Source organism: Lutjanus erythropterus, chromosome 7, assembly GCF_056507025.1.
Source record: "Lutjanus erythropterus isolate fLutEry1 chromosome 7, fLutEry1.hap2, whole genome shotgun sequence".
Lineage (NCBI taxonomy): Eukaryota > Metazoa > Chordata > Actinopteri > Lutjaniformes > Lutjanidae > Lutjanus > Lutjanus erythropterus.
In genome coordinates, this window is record NC_139323.1 from 38,057,155 (window position 1) to 38,078,292 (window position 21,138).

General features: G+C 40.4%; 1 protein-coding gene across 2 annotated transcripts in view; it reads right to left on the reverse strand.

The window, feature by feature from the left end:
• Positions 1-21,138, reverse strand: part of lrp8 (low density lipoprotein receptor-related protein 8, apolipoprotein e receptor) — a 246,160-nt gene that overhangs the window by 24,408 nt on the left and 200,614 nt on the right. For both annotated transcript variants that reach the window (XM_084723705.1, XM_084723704.1), the window contains exons 11-13: positions 16,035-16,259; positions 14,374-14,492; positions 11,793-11,932 (exon numbers count right to left, since the gene is read on the reverse strand). In XM_084723705.1, the coding sequence (XP_084579831.1) occupies positions 11,793-11,932; positions 14,374-14,492; positions 16,035-16,259 (484 nt within the window). The remainder of the gene's footprint in view (positions 1-11,792; positions 11,933-14,373; positions 14,493-16,034; positions 16,260-21,138) is intronic.

Consider the following 21,138-nt stretch of genomic DNA (forward strand, 5'->3'; position numbering starts at 1 on the left):
TAATTTTATTTTAAACACCTTGACAGCGTGTGCTTGACGTAAAGTAGAGTTTGTGCCAGTGACGCCTCACGTTTTTCCAATTTGACCACCAAACGCTTAAAATTATATATAGTCCATGATGCATAAATGTAATAGTTTGATTTGTAACGAAAAGTTTCTCTACTGTCCAAAACTGTCTCCAGGACGAGGGGACGATAGCGAGCGCTGTGATTTTTTGTTTTCTGCAAAAGTCGTTTTTCCAGACTTTAACCCAACAGACTGACATTGTTGCAGAAATTGTTCTGACTGCAGACGAACACAAAGCTGAATGAAAGTTAGTTGTTTTTTTATTTGCGGTACAGTAATTAAAACTCATTTGTGCCCGTTAACTACAATATGCTGCCATTTCCCAAGTGGACATTTACACTGTCTGCATACAAATGCATTTCATTTATTTAGAATAAATTTCATTTCATCTTTAAATATGGTAAACAGCAATCGTCCAAGGAAATCCACTGGGAGGTTTTTTTTTTGATGAAAGAAAAGCACATTCTGCAGTTCGCTGCAGAGATTTACAGTACGACCAACCTAACAATGGCTGTTTGATAAAACTCTCATGCACTTCAGTGTAGCAGTTTTGTTTGTGACAGGGGATTTTATTACTGCCTGGGTGAAAACACTGCCCTGGGATGTTCATTTAATTGCACCAGGTTTCCATGATAGGAGCCCAGATCTCTACTCATCAGCTTCATCAGTGACAAAACTTGATTATATTTTGGTTTGTAGAGTTACTTTATGGGAGAAACACATTTAAAGCAGGTGTTTTATGCTCAGGGTAACTTTAATTCAATTTTTAATTGAAGGCATATGAGAAATGACAGGTTTGAAGGCTAAAATATCATTTATTGAAGAAGGTTAAACACACTGCATTTTAATCAAGGAGAAGTTTGAACAGACTGAATAAGTTATATTGTAGAGAAGACGGTGCTGTTTTAACACTTTGAGCATCCAACACTCAATCTGACAATCAAGTGATGCTGAGCAAATCATACCTTTCTATATATTTTGTTAAAATGTAGTACCTCTCTTTGTATTATGAGAAATCTAAATGGAACTGCTAATTACTAAAATAAAAGATGAGTTGATGAAGCTTGTATTGATGAAAACAAAGTCCTTCCTTTGATAAAGTAACAGGCACACACAACATTAACACTGATACTGACACTGATTTTTAGTCATCTTAATGATTATTTCTATTTAAGAAATTTAATGGAACAGAAGATGATTGACATGTTTTGTTTTTGTTTTACACTGAAGTCAAAATAACACGCCTATCCATCGCACTGTGGATAAACACAATAAGTTTAATAAAACTAGAACAAAAGTGGGCTTTTATGATCAAAGGAGGCAACATATTTTTTTTTTTACTGTGTAAGGACGATGTTCTCCTGAGAAAGACAATTGTTGTAAAAGCTTGAAAACAGGATTTCTCAATGCAGGATGCACCATCTGCCTCTAGGGGTTGTGCGAGAGGAAAAATATAATTGTGGTAATTTTGGTATTCTTGTTACTATTAGGTTACTGTGGTTACTACACATCTCTCTGTCTCTTTCTGTTTCTGAGCCTCTGTATGAGTCATACTCTTTGTTCTTGTGGCAGATCTTGTGTACCTTCATTGGAATTTAATTCAAATTGTTGGAATGTTTATTAACACCTGAATGCACCATCTTCACCATGGCAACATGGGTGACTGGGATGTGAAGCAGTGAGAAAGCAGTGAGACATTTTCTGAGGTTTTCGATTTTCTTACCCGAATTGGAATCTGTTATTTGTGATTTTGTGCTTCATAATACGAAAAGAGCCTTTCTAGCCGAGCCGGTCGAGATCAGACTCGTGTGAGAGTTCTGCTGACGGAGCCGGCCTGCTGGCTCTCAGAACACATGAATGGGATAAAATAGTTCAATCATTCAGAAGGTCCGGAATTTCCAAATCGTACTTGGACCAAATTGACCTAATTCTGACAATAAACAGAGCAATTGCAAGGGTGTCTGTGACACTCAGAAAAATGTATTCACCATTTCACAGCTGCTACTTTTTCAATGTGCACGATAAAAATGCTTTTAGGGCCAGTGTGCCTCATGTGTTATGAAGCTGCAATGCCCAATGTGGCAAATGTACCAAAAGCAATCCCCAATCCTCTTGTGGAGTTGAGTAATAAACAACTCTGTGCCTCTGTTCCTGCAGGCTTGACCACAAGTGTGACTGTTGTCACTCGCAATGTGCTAGAAGAAATTTGCAAACAGTTCAGTTCAACTTTCCAGTGTAGCGCTGCTGGGCACCTTTTTAAATCTCTGTAACTCAGCGGGTGGCGGCGGGCTACAACACCAGGTCCCATTCACAATGAACAGCAGCCTAAAATCAACCATATAAGGACCTGTTGCTGCAACAGTCTGGCAGAAAGAGCAACAACAGCACTAGAAGACATGAGATCCTTGTTGACTACAGGCCTGGGGCCTCATTAGTGAAAAAAAATAATCATGTGCTTGCTTGTTCTTCTTTTCCTATTACAGATTCAATTCCTAAACTCATGGCTGTATCCTATCATCTCATCTTAACTTAGGAAATCATAATTACAACTGATTGATTCTCACTCTGTCATGCCTGTCTCACTTCACTTGTCACTGGATAGCTGCAATATTGGACAATTTGTCCAAATCAATTGTTCAGTTTTAGCTTTGATTAGCTGCAGGAATTAACAGTGATGCTGGAGGAAAGGAAACCATATCTTTTTGAGAGCATTTGGCAAGTTTTATTGCCAATTATTGGCCCATGATTAGGGATTTGAATGGATGCAGCACATCGATCAAATTCCATATTAATCATCTCTGCAGTCGATATATACCCGTTAATGCATGGTCCATGAAATTTTAAGTATCATCATAGGGTTTGAGGAGCCTTTCAATCATAATATTTCTGTTCATGTTGTTTCTCGTCTTCTTTGTCATTTTTTTTGTTTTGTTTTGTTCTTTGTTATTTTGAATATAGGACAGGTTCTACACCATCCTCACTTCTCCTCAAATAGGTTTTTTCCCCCCCTAAATGCAGTTAGATGTTTCTGGAATACCAGACAGGATTTCTGAAGTTCTGAAGGTTTTAAGGCCCCTGGTCATTATTGTCAAAACATAAAGAGTTGCAAAGTTTCCTTGGACATAAAGGAATAAATACTGCCAGCCCCGACCTGTGAGGTCATTCTCTCATCTTTTACTTTTACATCGTTCTTGACTTCTCTTCTCTCTCTCTGTCTCTCTCTGTCTCTCTCTCTGTCTCTCTCTCTCTCTCTCTCGAACTTCTCACAATAACAGGACACGCTGCACAAGTGGCCATGGCACTTGGTTTCCACAGCAACCGCAGATTGCTCTATCTACGCAGATGGACATCAATTAAGAACAACACAGAGACCACAAGAGGGTTAAAAAAAGAAAGAATGAAAAGACAACTGAGGTGAGCGTGAGACGAAGAGATGAAAGAGTGATGACGGCCCTTGTGGGTGTTTCTTTCATTAGGCTGCGGTTGTGTTCACAGTTGTATTTTCTCTTTAAAGGGCAAGTACCTGTAGGGGTACAACCAGATATCTGTCCAGTGTGTGTATAAGTATATATTTGTGTATCGGTGTGTGTAGTTGTGCTAGGTTATCAGCTGACTTAACCTTTCTCTCACCTTCTCCTTTTCCGTCTTTCACTGAGCTATCCCTTCATCTCGCCCTCACTCAGATTCAGATAACCTTTACTCAAATGACAGCGGGACTGAAACAATGAAAGACAAATATCAGCCATGTTGAGAAAACTTTACTCAAATCTATCATCCCATCTCTCCCCATGGATGTCTGTCTCGGTCCGTGTTGGTCTCTGCCTCAGCTTTTCTCTTTCGATTTCTTTGTTGTCAGTCTCTGCATCTGTCACTCTTCCTCACCTTGAAGCTTCAAATAGCAGCAGCAGCAGCAGCAGCGGACCTGAGCGGGTCAGTGCTCTTCATTGTAGAATCAAGGTGAATCTTCCATGTGTCAAAGGATAGACCAGAACTTATGCACATGCACATGCTCTCCTGAACACATGCATCACTTCAGTCAGAGCCGTGTCTGTGTGAGGATGTCAAGGGGATGAGATTACATCTAAATGGATATGAAATCTTTTTGGGGTCAAGGGGAGAACAGCCCTTGATGATTTTGCCATGATTTTGTCTCAGAGGAACCTACTGACAATAGCTGGGGCCTTTTGATTGACACATCTGCCTGATGAGCTTCTGGGGCCTCCTGCCTACTCAGATGTCACGCCAGAACACTACAAATGAAAGCTCAAACAAAGCCAACCCACTCAACTTCTGAAGCGTTTGATTTTTGAGGGTTTGATTTGTAGTCTTTCTTGTATCTGCACGAGTTATGAAAAAATGATGTAGGCCTGGTGTTAAATCTGTGTAGGAATCAAATGATGTTAGGAGACATTTTGTGTTAATCTCCACTAAGCTACAGAGAAATATTAAATCCTGTTACACCCACACAGGTGTTTCCAGTTATTTCAGCTGATTAGACCTCTTATCTGGACTGTGGGTGTGGACAGACAGGACTTGACTGGCATTTTCCTCATTATTCTCTTTAAGCTGTGGTCACACATGCTACAGTCCTCAATATTCACTTCAGCTCTCATTCATTTAATTGATCCCTGTGTGAATGAACTCACAAATCTGTTTTCTGTTTTGGTGTAAGTACCAAGCAGCTCCGGCTGACGTTGACGACCAGTTCACGCTGTTTTCTATCTGATCTATGATCACTCAGTATTTCTTTTCAAGGAATTTGAGGTTTCTTCTGCCCATAAATGCTCTGTTGTGTGATTTCTTCTGTAATCTGTTGATGTTCAAAGCACAATGAACAAAAAACAAACTGGTTTGCAGCATCAGATTTTTTTTTCTCTGATGAAAAGTTGAGCAAGCTTGGTAACTCAGTCAACTTTTTCCCGTCTTGTTTCCTGTTCTTAGATATGCTACATGCTAGGCCCGTCTATGTTGAAAAGACATTGCTAGGCAACCTGTAAAAGCAATACATATTCACATCTAAAGTCAGCTAATGCTAGCATCACACTAGCTAACTTGCAATTTAGCTAGCTTGTGTTAAGATAACATTAGCTAGCTAGTTAGCTAGTGTCTTGCTAAGATTAGCTAACTTTAGATGTGATCCTATTTATTGCCTTACAAGATAAGGACAAAGTTGACCAAGGTACCAACTTTGCTCAACTGTTACTGGGCAACAGAGAGGGCGGGACTTAGGAAGGGTCAATTACAAATATATGGCCCCACCCCCAAAGTTCCTGTACTTTTGTAAAATAGGAACCTTGTGGGAGCGGTTAAATAATGGGTGCATTCAAATACACCTTTTACCATACTACAGTATTTAGAATAGTATTTAGAATCAAATGCAAAATGCCAAAATGTCAGCGTGTCCTGTTGTATCCAGTCACATTTTGCAGTATGCAGGCCAGCACACATTTCTGGCTCTTCTAACACACTATCCTTTGTGCAGCAGATGATGTGTCACATCGACAGAACTGCCAAGAGAGGGCAGACAGATGACAAGTCACTGACGCTGCATTCCTAATTGTACAATTATGCGCTATGGACTGCGATGGGTGTATGAGAATAAGGGTCAAAGTTCAAAGCCCAATGTTCTGATGAAGTAGTATGTCCCAATTGTATGCATACAACTATATTTGTATGGGCAGCTGCACTAAACTGAAAGTATAGGGAAAAAATGTATGATTTGGAACAAAGCTAATATCCCTGTAACTTAATTTAGATTCGGATGTTCCTAGAGTAAAGCAAATACCATAATTTAAAGATTGGATTTAAAACTGCAAACTTTTGCTGTGAAATCAGTTCATTCCATTGGAATCGCAATAATCAGAGGATCCACTTGAGAAGGGGAAATGAACTTTGATGACTTTTGACCCACAAACGCATGTCATTTAGCAACAGAAAGCTGTCGTGACAGTGCTGACCTTTGAGGAGATGGCAAGTCCAAATATACAATAGCTGTGTTGCACCATTCACTTTTATTTAACCTTCCCTGTCAAAGGATGGCTAGCAAGCTACCCAACTGCCCTGCCAGTTTTCACTGCATCAGCAAGCCTCTGGCCCCAACTATTCTGAGTAGTTTGGTGAGCTCATGAAATTTCCAGCACAGCGCCACCCGCCTTCAACCTGAGCAGAGGTCTAATCACATATAATACACAAAAACACCTGCGTGGGTGTGCAGGATCATTGAAGCCTGTTTAAATCCTCCTACGATGTTGAGTTCATAGCAAAAGGACACCATTACTTTCTGCCTGCCTGACTGTGTTTATTTCCATTGTCTTTTTCTTTCAACCTGCACCCCCCTCTCTGCTTCCTCTTCTTCCAAAACTCATCTCATCTCTTCCTCTATCCCCTCTAGTCAAACAAAGAGGGGATAAAGAGTAATGCAATGATACTAAAGCCAGAGAAAGAGAAAACATTACTCTCTGCAAGCCTCTGCCATCTACATTTCCTCAGGGCTTGGTGTCTAGGCAGGGGGTTGACACTGACTGGAAGGGTTTGCATGTGTGTGTCTTTTAATGTGTGTGTTTGGTGGTGGCGTGTTCAGACTTTGATATACAGTGGGAACGCTGTGTCTTTCCTCTGCAGCGTTAAGAAACATTAGCACATCAGTATCGTGTGATATGCTCAGTGACTTTAACATTAACAGTGTGTGTCAATCAGGAATATGAGGCGCTGTACAGGCTACAATACAAGCTTTAAAACCCACATATTTATGAAACCTCATATCTTTTACACGCTCAAAGGAGCTTAGAACTGCAGCTACAGATTATTTTCATTCTGGATTAATCTGTTTATTATTTTATTGACTAATCAATCAGTTGTCTGGACCATAAAATGTCCAGAAAACGATGAAAAATGTTGATCCCAAAGATGATGATGTCATATAATTTTAATGTGTAGATTAAAGATAATTCTTATTTTGTTTTGTTAATTCTGAACATGTCATGTTATATTTAAAGACAGGCACCTATTAACCACTGAAACACTGTGTTACTTCATGCAGGACATGAAACTCAGTCACTTCAGCTGTTAGGAGCCGACAGCCCACTGAATGACTCATCATTTCTAATCAGTCACACACCAATCACAGCCCGTTCTCACAACAAGGCGATCCATTTAAATATGACTCCCTCCTCGATGATCACTGCTACATCAGTTCTTCCAAACTCACTGCTCCATTGCCCCAACCTCAGCCTTACTAATTCAGTGTCCTAACATGGCTCAAAGGTTAAAAGACATTCATGTCTTGTTTAGACACACACATTAAGGGTTTTGCATTATGCTCCTTGATTAGCTCAGAATGCTGCTTGGCTAATCCAGGGAGCATCTTATGAATATATAGCCTTCAGCACCAAGCGTGACTGTATTTTCATCTGTTGTAATAAATACTTAAATTCCTGACTGAATTTGAATCCATTAATCTGCTGTTATTTTTTTCTTAATCAGCCAAACCCCAAAGATATTCAGATCACTTTCATACATTCAAAGTATAAAACAATTGGCCGGTGACCACAGATGAAAATAATCTCATCAGCTAACTCTGGCTTTTTTTTTTTTTTTATGTTGAAATGTAAAATCGAACCTTGCCCTGCAGCAGCACAAAGAGGCCTGAAGCCCTCAGTTTATGCTGAACAAAGAAGTCTGTATGAAGTATGGAAAACAGTTGAAAATGAGAAGAAAGTTCCACTGTCCTCCACAAAGGACGCTGATTATACACGTCTTTATAAATCTTTATATAATATAGTTAGGATTCTCATAAAGAGACCAGAGACCAGAACAGTATTTCTTTATAAATCTGATCACTTAACATTCTTGCTGCCAAAAAATGTCTGCTGTTTTGAAAAGATAGAAGATGTGCTCTGTTGGCCACAACCCCCCTATATGTGTTACATCACTGGAAAGCCCAGCATGTGCTTTAATAAACTATATAGATGTTGTCTGAAATAAAGGCCCTAGTGTCATGTCCCCCACAGAAGACAAATGAATTGCTGCAACAGTTTGGATGGGTCTGTAATCACTGAGTCAGAAGTGGGAAAAATTGGTCTAAATGATAGGATCGTTATTATTTTTTATTAACGTCTAATGTCAATAAATGCTGCACCATTATCTGGTATGGTAAGTTACATAACCAGGCTAAACTGGGTCTGGTTTAACAGTCCCAGGCACTGAGTCAAAAATGTTCCCTTGAACCTCATTTCCCAGATAACACCAAAACTAAATTAAATGGACAAAAACGGTCCATTGTTTCACTTCCCAACTCAACCCAGGCAACTCCAAAGACACAAACTTCCCATTATCGGCCTGTTGGGACCGGGACAATCTGCTGCACCGCTAAAGGATTTTTAATTTGGTCTGTATCGTAAGCAACAGAACAAAGACCAGAAGAGCTGAGGGCTATTAATCTCTGGGGATGAACTTTCAGTGCCTGCCTGAAAACGTTGGTTTTCTTCCTCTCTTTTTTTTTTACACACACACACACACACATTGAGCCACACTCAGCTGGACATGATGGATGTCCCCTCTCCTCTTCCCTTCTCATCATCACAGTGTGTGCATCACAGAGAGGAATGGAGAAAGCACTTCCTACTGTTCACTTTTCACCTCCCTCTTTCTCCTCCTCATCCTCGCTCCCCTCTCCTCTGCCTCTCTTTTCCACCTTCAGCGTCATCTATACTTGATGGCCTCTAACAGACTGACTCACTCCTGCCTCAATAAATACACTCAAATTAGTTTCATCGATTTCTGTACTCTACTGTGACTCTACACCCGTCAGGCCTTGAAAAGATAATGCCTTCACTGGGTTTATCTTGCGTCTATATTTTAAAACATTTCTCTTTTGTTCTCAATCAATCTCTCAGTCAGACAATGTTCCTCTATTGACTTATTTCTCTCAACTTATAAACCTCTGATGCCTCTCTTACCAGCCACTCTGTTGTGTACTCTGAAAACATCAGTATGCTTTTGTTACAATAACAAGGTGTCCTTTGACCTCTTCAACTCCACGGGGATGACCATGTCCTGGGCCGTCTTTCAGAGGCTGTAGTGGGCTCAATTTTAACGCTAGTGAAAATACTCGAATAATATGAAACTGGAGGACCTAAGGAATCCATTGGTACCCATCATGTCATGCTAGCTTGTCAGGAAGTTGGCTGAATAACGCTCTAAATTTAAGCAAAGTTTTGGCGAGTAAAAAACTGGTAGGCAAATTGCAAATGAGTCCACCGACCTCTCATCTCAACATATTTGAATGACATTGTGTTTCATTGGTGCAGAAGAGTCTCCCCCTTACTTTGTGTTCCTCAAAGTCTTGTTGGCTTTCAATAATGTTGTAATTTGGAGGGATTTTTGAACATTCTTATCAATTTTCAAGTGGTCAAAAATGGTACCAAATATGCAATTTGAGACACAGTAACCAAAAACCTGAAAGTTATGTACGTTACCCTACAACAGTTCTACACAAATACAAACACATTTCTTGCTTTTCACTCTTTTTGCTGTTCTAAACCACATTTACAAGAAACACTACACTCAGTTCGCTACATTTTGCACATTTGTCATTGATAAAATCTCTTCTGTTCACATGGAAAATGTTGCCAATCAGAAGGCTCAAACCACAAATCGCACCATCGACTCATCATATGGACAAAAACTGCAAGGTGCAAGGTGAAGTTCTCCCGTGTTGGAGAGCAGTGGATGCCAATGGAGGCAGAGTGAAAGGAGTGAGATTCCAGTCTAGGAGAGCAATTGCCTTTGATGAGATTTAGGTTACTTTGGTTAACCATGTGTTCAATCAGTGCGTGGCCACGAGGGGAGCAGGGCTCAGAGTTCAGCAAAATTCGAGTCGCTTCATTGTGGCTTCATTGGATATATGCTCAATGTACAAGATTGTTGCTGTATTGCTCTAATAATTACAGTATTTTACAAAATTACACATGCATGTTTCACAAAATTGAAGGACAAACATGCCAGAGTTGTGGAGTGTGTTTTATATTTGCATGTGAAAACATATCTAGTATGTATTGTAATGCTGAAAATGCAAAAGCAGCAGCGTAGAAGTGCTCTCTGCACCTCATAGTCCTCCCACTGAGCACATCAATGTTCAGATGCTTCTTAGAAATGTCTAATCATTTGATTCTGTGTGTGTTTTATTTGAAGACAAAATTCCACTTCGAGAGGACATCATGGAGTGTTTGCTTTTGCAAACAGATTTGTGGAGTTTGGGGTTTTGCTTGTGAGTTTTTGTATTTGAGTTTTAAGAAAATGAATGATGCTTTCAGAAAATCTGTGAGCAACTGAAAAAAGACTAAAAATGGAATAAACCAAAAAAGTGTTACAACATCTTACAAAACATAACTTGGAAGACGCCACACACCATCATGTACTTCAGTCGCTTTAAACTGTCAAAATGTGAATAGGCACCTAAACAAAATACAATGTTTATTACAGAAAAACATGACATAGTAATGAGCTACATCTTAAATTACTCCTCAGTTTCCCAGGTTTAAGATGCTGGATATACAAGTCCTACATGACATATGCTCTTGACCTGCTATCCAGGGGTGCAGCGGTAAATACACAGATGAATAAACTGTAGCTTACGCACCTTGTTTCCCCTCATTGATTCATAAAGCTGACTGAAAATAGATAAGTAAACTTTCAGCCTCATTTCAAAGAGGTGGATAAACTGAGTTTATTTGGGTTCACCCCTCACTGCGCCCCCACTGCTATCTCCCCTAAGATCTCTCTGGAGTATTCATCTTGATGAAGTATTCATCAAGACCGTACATGCATTTATTCTGCTGTATTTTCAGTCCTCCGCCTCTGATAAGGAAGTTATTCAAATATGAAAAAACTAGCTATAAATAACACCATAACAGCAATAAACTCGTGTCCGTTGCTTAAATTTGGCTCACTGAGAGTCTAGAAATACACCGCCAAGATGAAAATCAACAAACAAGATATGAAAGTCACCCACGCGACAGAGATAAGTGAGGACGGACCTATTTTTCTGTGTGTATCTACCTTTGGAGGTGAAATAAGGACGTGAGCACCTTGTTTGCCTTTCAGGGAGACGCCTCCTACAAACACTGCCAAGTGTGATCAATGCCAAGTCCCAAAGTGGGGAAATGAAAATAAACATATATTTATGCTGCATTTCAAGGTGATCATCCCCTTATTTTCTTTTAATATTGTGCTCAGCTTTGTCGGTGCTGTTCAGGCAAGCTGGTTTGAAATCAATTTTACCCACATGCCAGAATTAGTTGTATTTATTTGAATGTTTCTATTAGTCTGATATTTTCTCGGATTAAAATACTTCATATGTAGCTGAACAAAAGGGGTTTTGCATATATTTTTATGAGGCAAAAACCTTGCAGATCTCAAGGGCTAAAATGTTAGACTGTGCTTGACTCCAGGTGGAAACCTTTAATACCCACAACTAGATGTTCAGCTACTTAAGAGAATCTTCATTAATGAAGACAAATAGCAAATTATACTTTGCAGGAATTTAGCAATAGTCTGCAACTTGCTCTTCACAACATGCCTCCATGGATTAAAGTTATTGGTAGTTAATGGTCTAACTCACAAGTTCTTCTTCTTGTACACTGTAAAGAAATAACCCACACACCGAGAGATTTAAAGATCCCCGATATTGTTTGGATTGATTCTGTGTCCGTAATTTGATTCTGTACCTCGAACACGGTGAGGGCAAAAGGGTGTCCCAGGTGGTGATGGGAGGACAGCAGCACTTTGCGATTGTCTCCGTTCAGATCCACGCTGGACAGCAGGTGCAGCTTGGAGTCCACCCAATAGAGACGTCTGTTTGACAAGTCTGAGAAGATGGAGGAGGAAGAGAGAGAGAGAGAGAACAAAACCAAGGATGAGGAGAGAAAAGAAGGAGGGAGAAGGAGACGAACGGAGAGAGTGAGGTCATTCCAAGAGAAAAGGCCCGGGGTGAGAGGTATATGAATGTAATGGCCCAGTAGCTACACCATCAATCTTCTTTGACGTGACGGCTGAGGCTCTGCGCTGAGAAAACACAGATGTGATTGTAATATTGCCGGTTGACTTCTTTGCTGGGGAAAAATATGTGACCTTGAGCAAATTGATTAGTCTTGCTGGACTTCCTTTCAAGGAACACATTGCTGTTTTACAATTCTATCGCCACGTAATCGGCCCCCAGTACTGTTTACTTTAGGGCCCAATTTTGTGCTCTGGCTGTGGGCCAGAAACTAATACTGTGTTTGACCTGAAATTTTACAGATTCCATCAAATCTGACAGCAAGGAACATAATCCAAGTATGACTTTGCTATTACCAGTTGTGCATGAATAGCCTGAGGAAGTTGTTTTCATATTGAACATTTTTAATAAATAATTTCCTTTATACATTTCTGCAAAGTGGAAAACAGTGCTACAGGATAAAAAAATCTTGCTTGCTACCTATTAAAGGAGCAATATGTAACACCCTAGCATTCAAAAATGAGCAGTCCAAATGAGCTGGAGCCACAGACAGCATATTGGATAGGTGGAATCCCTGTTTAACATACTGTGTATGATTGACGCGAGCTTTTTCCCCTCCCTCCTCAGACTTGAAGCTCAGGCAGTTTGCCTGCAGGCCACAGGGACACCGAACACGAGCAAAAGACAAGTACAACAATATCCTTTGACAGTGACAAATGATCAGCTGTTTATTTGTCTGTTGATATAAGTTAAGCCCGTTATCCTGAAAACAAAAGCCTGCCGCTCTGAAAATACACACTCTGGACTTGACTCAGAAACAAAATGATGCTTAGTCACTTAAACAAGGTCCACTTAAAAAGAACAATATATGTTTAAGTATACACTATAATTAGGATATTTTCACTGCTTTACTTTGCCACCAGAAAGCCTTTTCTAACAGGAAACCACAGTCATACAAGCCAAATATCGTTCTCCCCAAACCAACCAAACTCCAAAGACGGAATCCATAATTTTATCTCGCAGTACATGTGAACTGCTTTTCAACCACTGCCGCCATATGTTAGTTTGTTTGTGTTATTGTGTGACTTTGAGGTTTTAAAAGGTTAGTTTGGAATCATTCAAAATCACACAGTGAGACAAACAAACCCAAAGACGGAGGCAGCAGTAGACCAGCAACTCCTGTTTTCTGCGAGATAAAATGACTGATTTCACCTACAGAGTTAGGTTGGTTTGGAGAGAGCGATATTTTGCTTATATAACAGCAGTTTCCTGTTGCAAAAGGCTGTCTGATGGCAAAGTAAAGCAGTGAAAATATTTTAAATATAGTGAACATTTGAACTGAAAGTGATTTTTTTAAGTGGCTAGAATATATTTTGCTGCTGACCACAATCACTGTGGATCATTACTTAATTTCAGTGCTGGTGCTCCTCACCGCTTCTCCAAACTGGGGGTGTGGTGACTGGCATCTGCTATAATTACCTCATAACACCCCACTTTGGAAAATCTGACTATTCCTTTGACATAAATTTAAAAAATCCAGACTGGTACAATAATGGCTGTAACAACACAGTGATTTCCCTTTTAATATGGTAAGGAAGCACAAAAACAGGCAACAAGTCAGCCAAGTGAAGTTAAGAAGGAACAAATTTAACATGATCTTTCCAAAAAACCACAAGTCTATTTTAATTCACAGCTTCACTTCACCTGACTCAATCACCTGCTCTGTTCACTGCTCTGTGTGAAATCAATGACCGAGGGGAAAAAAAATCCTCCCCTTCTTCCACAGAAGTATAGTGCAAGTCCAGCCAACTCTCTCATTCGCCTTACTCTAAAAAATAATTTGTTTTCATACAGATGTAGTGACACCTCAATTCCACCGAGTGTGGCAAACTGTGTGGCTCTCTTTCTCCTCAGGCAAGGGCAGCAGAGAAAAATTGGCTATCGCCGCGGAGGGAGTCGAAAGGGATGACGGGAGGTACTGACGGCACAGAGCGTCTGGCTTATTAATTCGGAGGCCCGTGTTCGGCGGCTTGATTGATGAGAGCCAGACACAAACTGAGCCATAACAATAAGAGCTACTCAGGGGTTGCAGCACCGCTAGACTGTTTTCTTCTCTCAGCTCCGGCTGTTTGTCTCTCTGTTTCTTTCCTTTTCTGCATCTCCATTATTGTCTCTCTGTGATGACTTTACTCAAACATTTTTTTTTTCTTTTCTAAAGCAATATCAGAATTATAACTTTTATTTATAAAACTGCTTTCAGAGCTCTTCAATGAGCCTTGCATGTTCAAAGCATGTTTTCTGTCCTTCCTTACCGAGGGTGATTCCATTGGGCCACTCAATGTGTTCTGACACCAGAACCTGTCGGTCCACACCGTTCAGCCCAGACTTCTCAATTTTGGCTTGACCTCCCCAGTCTGACCAGTACATAAACCTGTGGAAACACACATCGACCAGTTAGACATCCACGGGTAAAACTCAGTCTCTGTCTTTATCTCATTTTCTCTCCCAAATCAAACGGCTTAACTTCTGAGGAAGGCCTCAGAGACACTGCAGAAAAGCAGATGCTGTGCAAAACAGCAGGTACAGGAAACTTGGACCACAGTTAAATGTGTGTGTCCATGAAAGCTTGGCTTCATCTGCATGTGTTTTATGCTTTGTAACTTTGTAGAGTTGTGAAAGGAGTCCTTTGGGGAACTCAAAACATCCCACAGAAAGACAGAGAGGCAGACAGAGGAGACAAGAGTCACACTGTATCTCCAAATAATTACAAAAGCTTTGATGATAAACTGCAATAAAATTCCTGACAATTAGAATTACAGTTTCTAAATGAATTATCATTAACACCATGTTTGATTGCCGTGCTTTGAAAAACTTTCAGTAAATCCTGTCCAGCATCAACTTAAGTTAGCATCAGTCACTCAGGCGCAGCAGCAACATGGGTTTGTTTAGTGTTCATGGCAGAAGAGAATAGATAGTGCAGAAACATTTTGCTTAGTTTGTCATTATTCAACAATATCCTTTTGTTTTGGCTTTGGTTTTTGTATTGTATATACTGTCATTGTTTTCATTGTTTAATGGCCTATGAGACTTAATATGTTTGTACCTGTGAAACTGCTATCTGCAAATGAGACATGGTAATGTGTTTACATATCACTTATTTTATTATTTCCTGTTTCACTGGCCAATGCTTGTGCCTATGAGACTTCATTATTATTAATGCATTCATTATATGTAATGTTTTGTCTTTTATCTGGACCTTGAGTCAATTATAAAGTTTGTGGTATGGAGTTCAAACAACAACATAAAACTTGGGGAAATAATTTTAGTGTGTATCAGTACTTATAACAGTACTTATAACTGAAATCATTTTGGTCTCTATAATCCTAAAATAAAATGTTCATTCTGTTTCATCTCTCATTTCTGGATATTTATGGGATCATGACCATGTTTGATCTCATAAACACTCAACAATGAGCCAGTACAGCTGATTTGACATTTCAGACTTCACCAAACACATTTAAAGGTCTGTTCTGATGCATTTATTAGTTTCTGACTCTGGGAAAGTGGGAAAAAACTTCCCAAATAATGTATCTCTGAAGGCCCTTTAACCAAATCACACGCATTCAGGCTATTCTATGTGGTCTCTTTTTGATAACTAATTTTCCCCTGAAAATGTAGGGAGCCCCCCCGAGGAGACCCACTTCCCATTTTCAAAACCTCTAGTGGAGTAAAAACGTTTTGAGCCTACTTTTTCACAAAATTTATTTCCCTATAAAATCAATGGCTTCTCCTCTATCCAGACATCGACAATGATGCCCACGGGCTTGTCCGCCACCCTCCCATTCTTGCTCCCTTCTTCCTACCCTTCCAGCCTCCGTCATTCCCTTCCCTTCTTGACTTCTTTGCCATCTTGTCATGCTATGTCCATCTGTTCAAAACTCCCCCCATCAACACTCAAACTTCTCCCACTCACCCTTGGTGTGGATCCACGGCGATGGCCCGCGGCTCGCTCAGCTCAGTGGCTATCAGCACCTTTCTCTTCCTGCCGTCTCCCGAGGCGACGGAGATGCTCTTGTTGCCCGAGTCGGTCCAGTAGATGTTCTTGTGGACCCAGTCGACGGCCAGGCCCTCGGGGGAGTGGAGTGAGTCGATGAGAGTAATTTGCTGGGACGAGTCACTGGCCTTGTTGATGTAAGCACTGGTGGATCATAAAGAAGAGATGTGTCAGTCAGCGTTGTGAATATTAGGAAATACCCAATAAATTAGTAACAAGGAAAAAAGATAGAAGAGAGAAACATTAGGGTTGAGGTGATTGCAGATGGCTGACAATCATCAGCCACTGAGCTCTTCACAGGGCCATACTGGGAGAGAAAATAAAAAGAAACTGTCACTGCTGGTCATTGCACTAACATTACATATCCATGAAAATAGATCGCGAATATTCACACATATCGAAGGAGAACCTTCAATCACTCTTCCGCTACTGGTTTTAACACACAACCTCACATCACCCCTATCCTGGCTTCGCTGTATTGGCTCCCTGTGTGTTTGAGAATTGATTTTAAGATTTTACGGATCACTTTTAAAGCCCATCTGGGTCTGGCTGTACCTTTGCCATCAGGGCACCTCGGCTTTGGGAAAGTCTGCCTGAAGAGATAAGGCTTGACAATTAGTGACATCTTAAAACTCATTTTTATAGACTTTTATGTGATGTCATCATTGTAATGTTTTATTTCTATATATTTACACCGACATTATGCAGTGTTGTCTTTTTATCCCTCTATTCTTTTGTTTCTAAAAGAACAGGCTTTATAGTTCTTATAGTTCTTATCTTTTATAGTTCTGGCCTGTTTCTTCAGTGTTTTTGTGTCTTTTGCTCTGTGTTACAATCTAACCTCAATTTTAGCTGAGTTTTATCCACTTTTTGTTTGTTCTACTGCTTTGCTGTTGTTATATTATAGCTCTTGCTTTTCTTGTCAAAGCACTTTACTCTTGTTTTTCAAGGTGCTATATATATAAGACTGTTTTTCTTTCAATTGCTCATTTGTTACTTGCGCTATTGTTTACTTAGCTTTGACTCCTCAGCATAGCTAGCTGGCTAACTATGGTTAAAACTTCTTTTGGTGAACACAACTAATGTACGGACATGTGGTGCAGAAATGAAGACTTCAGCATCAGCAGTGTCTGGCTGCTGCAGGCTCATTGATCCACTTCGACGGGGGAAGACTGAAGGAGCATGACAGCCGACTGATAAGCCTTAACTGATTAAGGTATCGCAAATGTTTAGGTTCAAGCAAGGTCACAAAATAATTATTAGACAAACACTGGCTTGTTTAAGTGGACATGAAATCATTCAATCTTGTCAAAATTGTAGTTAAAAGTGCAGTGTTGTCTATGGGATGATCTGTTTGCCAAAACAGCATCGCCGCGCCCCCTATTGGAGGATAGAAAAGTATCAGTATGTGCCGGTCTGATGTATGGGACAGCCAGTCCCACCCACCCCACAACAACAACATCATCATCATCATCATCATCCATCAGCGATGTTTTTCTGTGACACTGTCATATGCCAATTTGGCTGTCATTGCCCAACCACGGGAGACGAAAGACTGATCCATCACAGAAGTTGTGCTTTGCTGGATTTGTTGCCATCTATTCTGCTCTCCTTTTCTTGTGGAGAAAGACTTGAGCGTACTATCTGCCTCAGATAGCTAGTTGCACATGCTAGGGAACAGGTAATCTTTACTCTAGATAACGTTATGTCACGGGCACCCAAACCTGACACCTTTATAACACTTCAGGCCTCTCACCAAACAGCACCTCCTGGGGAGAAAGAGTCCTTGTCCTTTTCTATCAGCAGCCTGCAGAACAACTTGTTTCTTTCTCTGTTTTTGTCACTCTGTCTATGTCTCCTGTCTTCTCAACCTTGCTCCATTTTCTTCTTACATCCCAGTCTGTCCACTTGAGTGTCCCCGTTTCTGCTTTTCTCTCCTCCCTTCCTTCCTCAATATCTTCACACGTGGCACATGATTGTCTTCACTACACGAGGGCTTTAAAACAAGACAATACAAGACAACCTTGTTAAAAGGTCGGGAAATGCAGCGTCCCAAGTTTACACCCCGTCGCCACATGCTAGCAAAAGCGTACAGGAACAAAGCGCAGATGGGAGGAGCAGTTTAACTAAAGGAGAAGGCTGGTGAGGTAGGTGGAGCAAGAGATCAGGTAGAGATGGATGAGCCAGACACTCGGAAGCAGACTGTGTTGTTAATTGGCTGTGTTACTGTTTGCCACTGCAGACGTCTTCATCTACTGAGGGAAAGCTACCCTGCTGCTGTCTTGCGATAGATAATCCACAGCTTCTCTCGTGTCCCAGGCTTTGTAACATGGATCCAACACCTGTCTCTCACTCAGGGAGCAAATTAAAATGATGGCTGAAGCAAAGGGGATGTCACTGAGGTCCTTCGACTTATTGGTGCAACAGTGGTCTAATCAGGAACTGTAGATTAGAAGCAGCTGTAGGAGAAATATATAATTTACACAGATTTACACAAACTTGTTACAACTTACCTTCTATAATATTCCTTGTCCAATAGAACAAATATTTCAGAATTTGTCTTTACAGAGTTATGTATAGAATCTGATGATATCATGTATAAAATGTTATAATTACTCCATCATTACTCATTTTATTAATATATACTTTCACAGAGTATTGGTATTTTTCACTGAGTCTTCTTGCAAACTTTCAGACAGATTGCGACAAACAGGTTGCGGGGATGAATAGAGGGCAGACTGGAGTCAGGAATAAGACAGAGACTGATGAGTCTAAGACCACTGAGCAGATTGCATCTTTAATTGGCTGTATTACTGTTTGCAACAGACATCTCCATCACGGGGAGAAGTTAACAAGTCATCGACCCGTAGCTTGCTAATAACTATGAATTAGCCTGAAAAACCACACCGTCACAGTCCGGGACAATGAGGAGGAATCACTTTCAAATGCACAGCTATTTCCAATTGAAAAAATGCTCATTATCAGAGGAAAAAGTACTCCACTGGAAAATAAGATGCTGATTGCAAGGTGATTGCCCGTAACAATCAGTAAGGAGTAACGTGTGCACAAGTTGTTGTAGCAGGTGCTTGGAGCAGTTAACTTGTTTTTCACAAAGATCGAAGACATCTGTTGAAAACCTGTCATTTCTGTTAGTTTAAGGCACACTATGTAAAGTCTGCCATAGACGTAGTTAGATGATGTTGTGAACTAGTGTGGGATCATGGGAGTTGTTGTCTTAAAAAATCTATCTGACGAGACTCAGGCAGAAATCATGTTCAGATGATGTAATGCACAACCCCAATTCAAATTCCAAAAAAAGCTGGAACGTGCAAATAAAAACAGGATGGAATGATTTGCTCTATGAAGGAAGATTACTTCACCATTCTTTAAGGCAGAATTGCTGTTTGTGTTGCTGTTTGTAAATGCATTTGATTGGTGAGTCACCAAACAATCAAATAATGACAAAATAAGAAGGTACAGGTGAAGAGCGGGGTCTGCAGGCACTGTTTTGGGGAAATTCCTGCAAAGTTTGCATTTAATATTGCCAACGGATTGGTCAATTGCCTTTCAAACCACGAGGAAAACTGTAAAATATGCACCAGAAATGCACACCAGGCTTGTATAAACTGCTGATTAAATCAGGAATTTGAGCAGCAATTTCAAGTTTTCTGAAACCAGATCCTCAAGAATATCAAAAAAGACACCTGAATGTACGACAGGTGCGTCTGAGGAAGATTCAACTATAAGTATACTTGATGAAGGTCGTCCAGACTAAAACGTCTGACATTTAATAAATCAGCAGAAAGCGAGACAGTGTGCGGGATTCTTTCTAGTTTTCTCCTAGTTGAGATCTGGAACCAGGCAACGTGGAGAGTGAAGAAACAGACTGGAAAAATGTAAATGCATATTTAGTAGTCGTGACACAGCAGATTTGTAGCATTGTGACTTTTAAGAAGTCTGGGGATTTTAAAATGATGCTCATGTACAACAGAAAAACATAATCAATCAAAATAATCAACAGTAGCAGATTTTCTAAAATGTCCTTGCATACTGAGAGTTTCAAAGTGTATGACTGTCCTGTGAAATTATATTTCTGTCCTGCAACACAAAATAAGCAGCATAAATGCACTGAGGCGATGGGATACTTTTATGCTTGTGTGTATAAAAATATAAAGCTTTTGAGCAGCAAACACAACCAAGAACAACTCCAATTAGATTTAACCTCATAAATTCACTTGTTGCCGGACATTTAAAATGTATGTGTGTTTGTTTATTGCTGCTTCCAGAGTCGAGTTCATCATGAAGAATGAGTTCATTTGTCCTTTCTCTGCCACAAGCCCTTGAGTGTATCACCGAGTTTGTGTGGTGCTATATCGATGTGTGTGTGTGTGTGTGTATATGGAGATGAGTAATGGCGGTGATTATTGTGGCAGTGAAATTAGAGAGAGCATATGGCTCAGCTGAGATGATAGAAGGCCCCTCCCACTACCTGCCAGCCATCAGGGTGACACACACACACACACACACACACACACACATACGGAAGATCAAAGTAATGATATACCTACTGTATGTGTAATTGTGTGTGTGCACATATTGTACGCGTGTGAAGGGCAAACAACTCCACCTTCTACTGTCAGACAGATGACACAGCCCTCCAGGTGTGACTGATACACACACACACACACACACACACACACACACACACACACACACACACACACACACACACACACACACACACACTCACTCACACAGCCTCCAGGTGTGTCTGTTCCGCTACCAGAAGGTGTGACAGGTTGAAGCAGACAAGATGGATGGATAGAGGAGAAACAGAGTGACAGAAAGGCTGAAGAACGAGGAGGGAGCATTATCCAAACTCCCAAAGTCATTCATGCTTTTATACAGTTCATTCCTGGTCCAAATACACAAACAAGTACTTTCCTTTTCAATTCTGAGATGTTTGCATGTCCAACTTGTATCACGTTCGATGGTAAATATCAAACAAATCATATGTTCTGTC